Genomic DNA, 10,853 nt, shown 5'->3' with positions numbered 1-10,853 from the left:
GAGTTTGAATTGAGGAATAAGAGAACAAAGAAGCAAAGGAAATGCCAACACAGTTTTCTTTTTCTCAGAACTAGGACAGCAAAATTAGATTTGCTGGTGAAACTAAAGTTTTTCTCTTTTTAATCTGATCAGCTGGTCATATGCTGTTGTCTGTTGGGAACCTCAAGAAAGGGACTGGAGTTTTATTTCATTTTGTCAATAATATTGCCTGCAGTATGGTTTGATACTTGAAGTAGAGTTGACAGTAGATGATGTGAATTTAAGTCCAGCTTAATGACTTACTATTGGTGTGACCTTGGGCAAGTCTCTTAAACTCTCTAGCTGTGGCTTTTCAAGTTTAAATTTTTTGTTTTTTCATTAACTTGAGTTAAAATTATTTTTCTTAAACTGTAATACTAAGAATGCTATAAAAACACACCATGATATTCATATGAATGCACTTTGTATATTATTACTATTGAATGGAATCCAGTGTACTTTGAAATGTGGCACATTTATTATATAATGGAATGTAAAGCTACTTTTTAGCATAAGAGTTCACAGACATGTATTGGGTATAGGGGTGAGGATTGAGCAATGTTTGTGTTTGAGTTGTTAAGCAATATTAAGAAATATGACAAAAGAATAAGGGAAGGGAGAAATCAGATATTGCCTTTATTACTGATAAAGCTGATAATTGACTCACATGGCTTATATCTGTGAGAGAGTGGAGTTCGTAATGTGAAATCCTAAAATTAGAGAGATACACTCACCCAGCCACAGGAGACACTGGACCATAGATCAAGAGCTGTCAGAACGTATGCCCTCATGCTACAGAAGCTTAACAAAACAAAGGTAAAAATTGTGACACTGACTTTAAGCATATACTGAATCCTGACACTCCAGGGTATTTGCCTTCTTTTATACAGATGTAATAAAACTGGAAATATCAAAATTGAGGAGTAAGTAGAAACTACTACTAATTTATCACAAAATATGTGAAAAATGCACCTGGGATTTTTAAACATACTTCATTTTGAGGTCTGACTACTAGAGTCTACATTTATTACTGGTTAAAATGTCAATTATTTCTTCAAAAAATAATTTTGATTTTTCAATTACACCAATATTTACTAAGTAATTTAAAGGAGATTCTATTTTCAAATCAGAGTTGTATTGAAATGATTATTATTTGATATAATAGATTTGGATCAAGTTATGATGTTATATATTTTTAGGGTTAAAAAAGATATCTAAAAATAATTGAGTTTAAAATGTATTTTAAATGTTTTAAGTACTCTGTTAAGGAGTTGCCACCAGAGTTCTAGACATGTTTTTTTGATCAGATTTTATGGTTTTTACTAATTTTTTGTCACACTCTTGTTTTTTATACTCAAGAGTTTCAAGGTACAATCTACATAAATATAATGTGTTCTTCTAAAAGATTTTTAGAAATTTATACACTTTTACAAACATTATAGATTTTTAAATTTAGTCCAGTAACATAACAATAATATCTCTGTTCCATGTCTTCAAAATATCTACCCTAACTACCCTTTTATGTAATTTTATGTTTTTCCTTGAAATGAACTTTATGTTTGTGGAAGTGCTTTGTCACAGGACAAAGAATTTCCAAGATGAGTTTTCCTTCAACCATATGGAAATTCCATTTGATCCAGCAATCCCATTACTAGGTATATGCCCAAAAAATGATAAGTTGTTCTCTTATAAAGACACATGCATACATATGTTCATTGTGGCACTGTTTACAATAGCAAAATCCTGGAATCAACTGAAATGCCTATTGACGATAGACTGGACAAGGAAATTGTAGCACATATACACCATGGAATACTATGCAGCCATAAACAACGATGAGTTTGTGTCCTTTGTAGGGACATGGATGAATCTAGAAACCATCATTCTCAGCAAACTGATATAAGAATAGATAATCAAACAGCACATGTTCTCACTCATAGGTGGGTGTTGAACAATGAGAACACATGGACACAGGGAGGAGAGCATCACACAGTGTGGAGGGACAGCAGTGGGTAGGGAGGTTGGGGAGGGATAACATGGGGAGAAATGCCAGATATAGATGACAGGGGATGGAGGCAGCAAACCACATTGCCATGTATGTACCTATGCAACAATCCTGCATGATCTGCACACGTACCCCAGAACCTAAAGTGCAATTTAAAAAATATATCCAAAAAAAAAGAAAAAGCCTATAAAACTTTGATCCTGTTGCAGCTTCATTTATAACTCTAAAAGTCTTCAGTGGGCATTTGTTGATCACCAATGTGGTGACAAAGTCTTGTTATGCAAGTATAATTACTCACAAAGGAAAACTGAGAAACATGAGTTCAAGTCTAATTTGCCTTATCTGTCACAAAAGGCATAGGCTTGTATTTCCTAGCTATATTTTCTTGTTTCATAATTTAGTTTTTATATTTAATTGTGAAATGAAATGAACATATCCTTTCCCGTTTCTTCTTATTTTGTTCAGTGTATGTCCATCCATAGCTCAAGCCATCTTTTCTCTAAATCAAAGTGGGCTCTCAAATATATTACATGAACTTCTGTCAACTGGAAGAATTTCCTTTTGCCATGAGTAGGGCTGTAATGTAGCAACCATTCACTTTGGACTGATGCCAGTATATTTTTCAGAATGGTCCAGAAACTAATGCCATGCTTCCTTCTTTTCTGTTAACAGGTTTAGTAATTTCTCATGAGGCTACAGATATATATTGAGGGAGGAATTGTAAAGCAGTAAAACTGGGTATCACAGAAGCTTAAGCAATAGGCTCATGACATTTACTTGTCCCATCTAGAATTGCCAGAATCTGGTTTTGTATATATCATAACCATTTTCTAATGGAATATTATTTCTCACAACCAAATTATGATTTGGTGGATCTCATAACACCTAGTTTATGAATGACTGGTTAGACTACATAAACACTTGGCATCACATAAGCAGACATTAATCTCTATCGGAATCCAATAATAACTCACAAGTTAAGTTTCAAATAGAAAGAAGTCAATGGAAGAATAAGGAATGCTATTCCTCCAGAATCTCAGGGGTACGTGTTGTGGATCTCCTATTGAGAGTTGCTGGAAACTCAATAAAGCTTTGTTATAAATTTCAAAGGACAGTGTAGTGCACACTGCAGCCTGATTGTATAGTAGAGCCATTTTTTGCTCTGGGCCCTACTCAAAACTGGTATTGTTATTGGTTACCTGGTAAATGGGCCCAAATATGTTTGATCCCTTCAAAATGCAGAGGCCCACCAAATTTTGAGATTCAATAATTTATATACCCAAAGGGGTATAAGTTGTTCTATTATAAAGACACATGCACGTTTATGTTTATTGCAGCACTGTTCACTATAGCAAATTTATGAAATCAGCCCAAATGCCCATCAGCGATAGACTGGATAAAGGATATGTGGTACATATACACCACGGAATACTATGCAGCCATAAAAAGGAATGAGATTATGTCCTTTGCAGGGACATATATGGCACTGGAAGTCATGATCCTTAGCAAACTAATGCATGAACAAAAAACCAAATACTGAATGTTCTCGCTTATAGGTGGGAGCTAAATGATGAGAAAGTGTGGAGACATAGATGGGAGAAACACATACCAGGGCCCAGGGTGACGGGTAGGAGGAGGGAGAGGATCAGGAAGAATAACTAATGGACACTGGGTGATTAATAACTGGGTGATTGGATGATATATGTAGCAAACCACCATGGCATACATTTACCTATGTAACAAAACTGCACATCCTGCACACGTACCCCTGAACTTAAAAGTTGGAAGTAAAAAAAAAAAAAAACTGTCTTTCGGTATACAAGTCTATCGTGATATGCCTTAAATGAAGCTTGTCTAACCTGCAGCCCAAGACAGCTTTGAGTGTAGCCCAACACAAATTCGTAAACTCTCTTAAAACATTATGAGATTTTCTTGCAATTTTTTTTTTTTAGCTCATCAGCTGTCATTAGTGTCATTTTATATGTGGCCCAAGACAGCTCTTCCAATGTGGACCAGGCAAGCCACAAGATTGGACACCCCTGCTAAACCATTAGCTGTCTAGAAAGATTGATGGTATTTCAGGTTCCTGAACTTCAACATGGTTTATCCTTCACACTCTGGCACAAATGTATTATGTTATCACAACTAGAACATTTGCTCTTTTGCTATGAGAAAATTTATTCAGCCAATTTTATTTTAGATATACAATTATACACTGTATGGCATATAGATATGGTCAGTAATTATACAGATGTTATTATGTCATGAAGCATAGCCTTGAGGTAAGTCAGTGTGAGGTTACTGCTGTTGACTGCTAATTGATTATTATCTTTATTCATTGCAATTATAAAGAAAATAATGACTTGATCAATATATGTTTATAGTTTTCATAGGCTAGTTGATTTCCTCCAGTAAATATATCATCTGTGGAATAGCAGTTAATATCTGCACCTGATTATGTTTATGAAAATCAGCAGTTATTTTATAAGACCCTTTGGCTTTTGTTCTGGAAAACTGGAGAGTTAAACAGAGTTGTGAAGAAATAACCACAGTTATATCTTCGTCTTCCAAGTCTTTGTTGGTGGCAATGATCTGTAGTTCCTTTAGGAACGTAGTACAGGAGTCCCCCTTCTTCCCTGTGGTTTTGCTTCTTGTGGTTTTAGTTATCCTTGTTAGCCATGGTCCCAAAACAGTAACATATTGTGAAAGGAAGAGAAAGAGAGACCACATTCACGTAACTTTTACTATAATACATTATTACAGTTGTTCTATTTTATTAATAATTATTGTTGCAAGGCTCTTACCGTGCCTAATTTATAAATTAAACTTTATCATAGGTATACATTTATAGCAAAAAGGCTTAGTATTTATAGAGTTTCATGCTATCTGTAGTTTCAGGGATCCATGGGGGTCTTGCAAGGTACTCTCCGTGAATAAAGAAACATTACTGTATTTTTGGCCTTTTTTTTTTTTTAGTTTACTGTGATGATAGGATTCAACAGTTTCAGATACATATATTTTGCCTTTTTACTATAATAGTCCTCATTCTCTGTTAGGATTCTGACATTTGCTATGGATACGCATTTTCACCAAGCATTTTTTGCTTAAAAAATAACCACAGGATATCTCTGTGGTACTCACATGGACCCACTGGAATTATCATCATATATACACAAGGAAAGATGTTATTTGTTGTTATATCTGAATTCTATAAATTCCCCCAAAATACCACAGTGGTATTCTCAGTCTTTGGGACTTTTTATCAGTTAAGACCAGTAACTAATAAATGCTAGAAGATATTCCTGAGTATTCTCAGTATTATTTTTTCCCTAGTACACACGCTTTCAGGAAGCATATGTACACAAAGGCTTGGAGGAAGATTTATGGTATCCATGTTTAGCAGCATAGAAAAACCCTTTTTCAAAGGCACCTGAGCTCCCCTCAGTGAAAGTCCTCTATGTCTATAGGAGCAGTTTGTGAACTTCCATTATGGCAACTCAGCTAAGTTTCTGTACCCCAAAAAAGAATTGTTTTGCTTATAAAGATGATCTAGAACCTTCATAGGCTGTACATTTCATGTTTACATTACATTTGTAATCTGTATTACAAATATGTACACTATGTATTTCATTCCTAAGGACCCTCAGATCAACTAGATACCACCACAATACCTGCAGTGAAAAACACTTTAATTATATTGTCCCTAATGATTGAGTGTTACCATTTGTTCTCTATCAACCCAGACTTCATTATTCTCCAATGACATCAAAAGTTTAGTTCAAAGGTCTAAACCTAATCATTGTGTCTATGCTGCAGAAGACAGACAACACAGCACTTTTCATAAATACATTTCTTAATGCTAGCGAAGGGAACATCAGAACTCTCTAGAGTAGAGGTCAGCAAACAGTAGTCAATAGATGGAATCCAGCTGGTGTCCTGTTTGTGTATTACCTTCGAGCTAAGAATGGTTTTTACACATTTAAAGTTGTAGAAAAGAAGAAGAGGAGGATGAAAAGTAGAAGAAGGAGAAGGAGATTCCAAGAGCCCTACAAAGTTTAAAATATTTACTATCTAGCCCTTTACAGAAAGTTTGCCTACTAACGCCTGCTCCATGTCATAGCAGGGAAATTCGGGCATTGCAGCCTCATTGACTGTAGGCCGCCATGGAATCCAAGCTTTAATTAACCATTCTAATAGGCTGTTAATACCACAGCAGATACTTGAGATAATACATTAAATCATGAATGCTGTTTGAATACAACCATGTGAATAAATTCAGTCAGATCCAATCTTCTGATTCATCTTTCTCAGTCTAATAACCCTTAAAATTTATTCCATACATACTTTCCAAACTCATGCTGATACATATTGGCAATATCCATGAACAATTTCTGGGTATTAAATAGTTGTTGTGGAATTTTCTCCCTTCACTTGTGGGATCTAACTCTAGTCATTGATTCAAGAGGCAACCAGTAAGGGATGTTGGCATATGTACTAAGAAAACTTGACATTACTTGTAAGACAATTGCCTCAAGTGAAGTTTTTAAAAAATGTTTCTTTTTTCAACTTTTATTTTAGATTAGGGGCTACACATGAGTAAATTCACGTCCTGGGGCTTTGTTGTACAGATTATTTCATCAACCAGGAATTCAACCCAGTACCCAATAGTTATCTTTTCTGCTTCTCTTCCTCCTCCCACCTCCACCCTCAAGGATACGCCAGTGACTGTTGTTTCCTTTTTTGTGTTCATAAATTCTTATCATTTAGCTCCCACTTGCAAGTGAGAACATGTGGTATTTGGTTTTCTGTTTCTGCATTAGTTTGCTGAGGATAATAGCCTCTAGCTCCATTCATGTTCCCACAAAATATATCATTCTTTTTTATGGTTGTATAGTATTCCAGTGTGTGTGTGTGTGTGTGTGTGTGTGTGTGTGTGTGTGTGTGTGTGTATCTCACATTCTCTTTATCCAATCTCTCACTGATGGGCATTTAGGTTGATTCCATGTCTTTGCTATTGTGAATTGTGCTGCAGTGAACATTCATGCGCATGTTGTCTTTATGGTAGAATGATTTCTGTTCCTCTGGGTGGGTCAAATGGTATTTCTGTCTTTAGGTCTTTGAGAAATTGCCATGCTACATTCCATAACAGTTGAAATAATTTACATTCCCACCAACAGTGTGTAAGTTTTCCATTTTCTCCACAATCTCACCAGCATCTGTTATTTTTTGACTTTTTAAAATAACCCTTCTAACTGACATGAGGTGGTATCTCATTGTGCTTTTGACTTACATTTCTCTAATATCAATGATGTTGAGCTTTTGTTCATATGATTGTTGACCACATGTATGTCTTCTTTCAAAAAGTGTCTACTCATGTCCTTTGTCCACTTTTTAGTGGGGTTGTTTGTTTTTTCTCTTGGAAATGTGTTTAAGTTCCTTACAGGTGCTGGATATTCGTCCTGTGTCAGATACATAGTTTGCAAAAATTTTCTCCCATTCTGTAGGTTGTCTGTTCACTCTGTTGATACTTTGTTTTGCTGTGCAGAAGCTCTTGTTTAATTAGATCCCATTTGTCGATTTTTGCTTTTGTTGTGATTGCTTTTGGTGTCTTTATCATGAAGTCTTTGCCTATTTCTATGTCTAGGATGGTATTGCCTAGGTTGTCTTCCAAAGGTTTTATAGTTTTGGGTTTTATATTTAAGTCGTTAATCCATTATGAGCTAAGTTCTGTATATGGTATATGCTTGGCTTGGGTTCTTTTTACTTGCTTAATTTTTTGCATCAAGGAGGGATAGTGAAGCATTCAAATAACAGCAAAAATTTTTTACTACACCAGTGTTTCACTACTTTAAAATCTTTGAAAAATACTGTTTTTTTCCCATATTGTACTAGAAATAACAGCACAAAGTTGGAATGTAAAACCAATTGAGTAATACTTAGAGTAGAATTTAAAAAATGATATGTATATGTGTAATTATCTCAAGTGTAATGTTCATGTTGTAACTACTGAATCCATTATGGTTGTAACTTTTTTTTTTTTTTTGTAATTTTCTGCTCTCTTTTCTTCTGCCTTTTGGTTACCAGTTAGAAAAATGTAACATTGAAAAGATGCATTGTGCAGTCTTTTTCCAGTATGCACAGTCAAAACAGGGGTATGAAATTGGATCTTATTCAAAAAGAATAAAATCTGCCATTTGAAGCTGTGCATATAGAATAAGAATTTCAATTTATGTTTAGTCTCATTCTTTTGGTAATATGTAATGTAATCTGGTTTTGATGGAAAAGCAATTATTGATATAATTTATTGATAAAGATTTCTTTCAGGTTTAAAAATTTGTTATAGTATATTTAAGATAAATAAGGCATTATTGAACCTGAAGGAACATAATAAACTTATAAAAATTAATATGGCTTTATTTTGTTCCTACAGAACCATTGTATAATGCTGTTACTTTATGATGCAAGACCGAAGATGTACATTTAAAATAATTCCTTTGTAGATCTTGATTCCATTTTCAATAGTAATGTCCTTTTATTATGATGAAGGTTTCCAGGAATGGAAATTTTATATTCCTGCGTTTCGAGTTTATCATTTATTGTTTGACTGATAAAAAGTTTACCAATCTTGGCCGGGCGCGGTGGCTCACGCCTGTAATCCCAGCACTTTGGGAGGCCGAGGCAGGTGGATCACGAGGTCAAGAGAGCGAGACCATCCTGGTCAACATGGTGAAACCCCGTCTCTACTAAAAATACAAAAAATTAGCTGGGCATGGTGGCGCGTGTCTGTAGTCCCAGCTACTCAGGAGGCTGAGGCAGGAGAATTGCCTGAACCCAGGAGGCAGAGGTTGCGGTGAGCCGAGATCGCGCCATTGCACTCCAGCCTGGGTAACAAGAGCGAAACTCCGTCCCAAAAAAAAAAAAAAAAAAAAAAAAAAAGTTGACCAATCTTAATGACAGCAACCCTCCTTAAATGGGGAGAATTACTTGGGGCTGATTGAGTTCAAGTGTTTAAAATGTAGTGCAGTGCAAGGCCACTGAGCTACTTTTGAGAATTTATAAAGAATTATTTTTGGGTCTGTGGTCCTAAATATTATTCAGGTACAAGCTTCTATTTTCCAGAAAAAGTGAGAAGAAAACCACGGCTTATTAAGAGAGCTTTTATTAACTTTTATATTTCAACACAATTTAGATTCTTATGAAAAGAATAAAAGTCAACATAAAGATCAACGACTGTCTTTGTGGCTCTGACAAGTAACTTAAACCCATCTGAGCCTCAGTGAGAACATCAGTAAAATAAGACTAACAGGACCAACTGCATGCAGTTTGGTGAGGATTAAATGAGGTAATACATGTCAACTGCTTAGCAACATGCCTGGTACATAGAAAGTCTCAGTAAATAATAACTGAGAAAACTAAAGATTAAAATACTGAAATGATTTCATTTGTAGAGAAGAAAGGAATGATATTTGATGTCATATTCAGGTTTGTGAGAATTGTCACATGAGGTTATTGACAAAATATAAGTCAAATACAGGTTTTTTAAAAGGCTTAATTTTCAACATAAGTAAAATGCATCTAGAGTATTGAAAAAGACTACCGTGCCATTTTCTTGCACTTTGAAAGACAGGTTATGATTGTCTCTGGTTTTGATTTCGTGTAGTTGTCTGCCTATTATGATACCCAGCCAAGTAACATAGGAGTATTCATTCATTACATTAACATATACTCATAGCTTATTATATAATTTTCTTGATTTAAATTTTAGAGTCAAAAAGCTAATTCTGTAAATTATTCTTAGATTACTCTACTCTTGGAGTGCATGGAATGTTCTGATTCCTCTTTCTCCTTGGTAGAAAAGTAGATTCCCAGTGAGCCTTCACATACTGTGCATGCTTAGTAATACCCCATAAGCTACTTGATATTGACTAATCTAATTCATATTCCTGCAAATAACCTACTGTAATCTTTTAAATAATGTTATTGTGTCCTTTGCTGTTAGAAGTGAAAAGTATAGGGTATAGGGCAGACTGCCTGCATTGGAGTCCTGATTCTAATACCACTTCAGTTTTTCCATCTATAAAATGGGGATAACAGTACTTACTTAATAGTGTAATTATAAGTATTAAATGAAACGCATATGTGAAACACAGAGTCCTAATTTATTTTAAGTGCTTGATAATTTTAATGATTATTATTTTTATTCCTACTATTTTATAACTGTAGACCAGCTTATTCTGGCTATATGTAATATGAAGAAAACCCTTCTTCCACTGTTCCTCAAACCTAAAAATACTGAATTATGGCATAATATTTCTGTTTGTTAAACAAGCCATTTATTTAGCATCCAGACTTGGTGAGATACTATACAAAGCATAACAGAACTACACTGATGATTCATATACAACTTACATGTGTTTCACATATGTTTTCTGCCAGATGTTTTTTTCTCATTCTACATACATAAATATGTTAAAAAAAATTTGAATATCTGTTCAAGAAATTGTGCTTGGCATTGTGTAGGAATTTGGAATGAAAAATAAAGCATCTGCCCTCAGAGATAATATTTATATCATGAGAAAAGACAGAAATACATAAACTCAATAATTCAATAAAATACAAAAGCTCTCAGAATCATTACGCCACATCAGTGGTGTAGAAAATGCATGCTCTGTTTTCAGAGGAAGACGAGAAGAGTTTGGCGTTTCATTCTTTGTACTTATGATAATATCGCACAAACTGATATTTAAAAATAATTATGTTTTGTAAAATAAAAGGTTATTATAAAAAGATAAGCAATATGGAAGAGCAAAGATAAAGGAGGCCATATATC

At 34.6% G+C, this 10,853-nt stretch overlaps 1 protein-coding gene across 3 annotated transcripts in view; it reads left to right on the top strand.

The window, feature by feature from the left end:
• BANK1 (B cell scaffold protein with ankyrin repeats 1) overlaps positions 1-10,853 on the top strand; it is a 307,020-nt gene that overhangs the window by 20,502 nt on the left and 275,665 nt on the right. Inside the window, exon 1 of one of the 3 annotated variants that reach the window (XM_032261514.1) lies at positions 8,982-9,349. The exons of the other annotated variants lie outside the window; for them this stretch is intronic. Coding sequence (XP_032117405.1) covers positions 9,340-9,349 — 10 coding nt within the window. The 5' untranslated portion in view covers positions 8,982-9,339. Of the gene's footprint in view, positions 1-8,981; positions 9,350-10,853 lie in introns of those variants that run through there. 3 annotated transcript variants of the gene reach the window in all.

The sequence above is a fragment of the Sapajus apella genome, unplaced genomic scaffold (assembly GCF_009761245.1).
Source record: "Sapajus apella isolate SASKATOON/1434 unplaced genomic scaffold, GSC_monkey_1.0 scaffold124, whole genome shotgun sequence".
NCBI lineage: Eukaryota > Metazoa > Chordata > Mammalia > Primates > Cebidae > Sapajus > Sapajus apella.
This window is presented reverse-complemented; position numbering and strand designations above follow the sequence as displayed.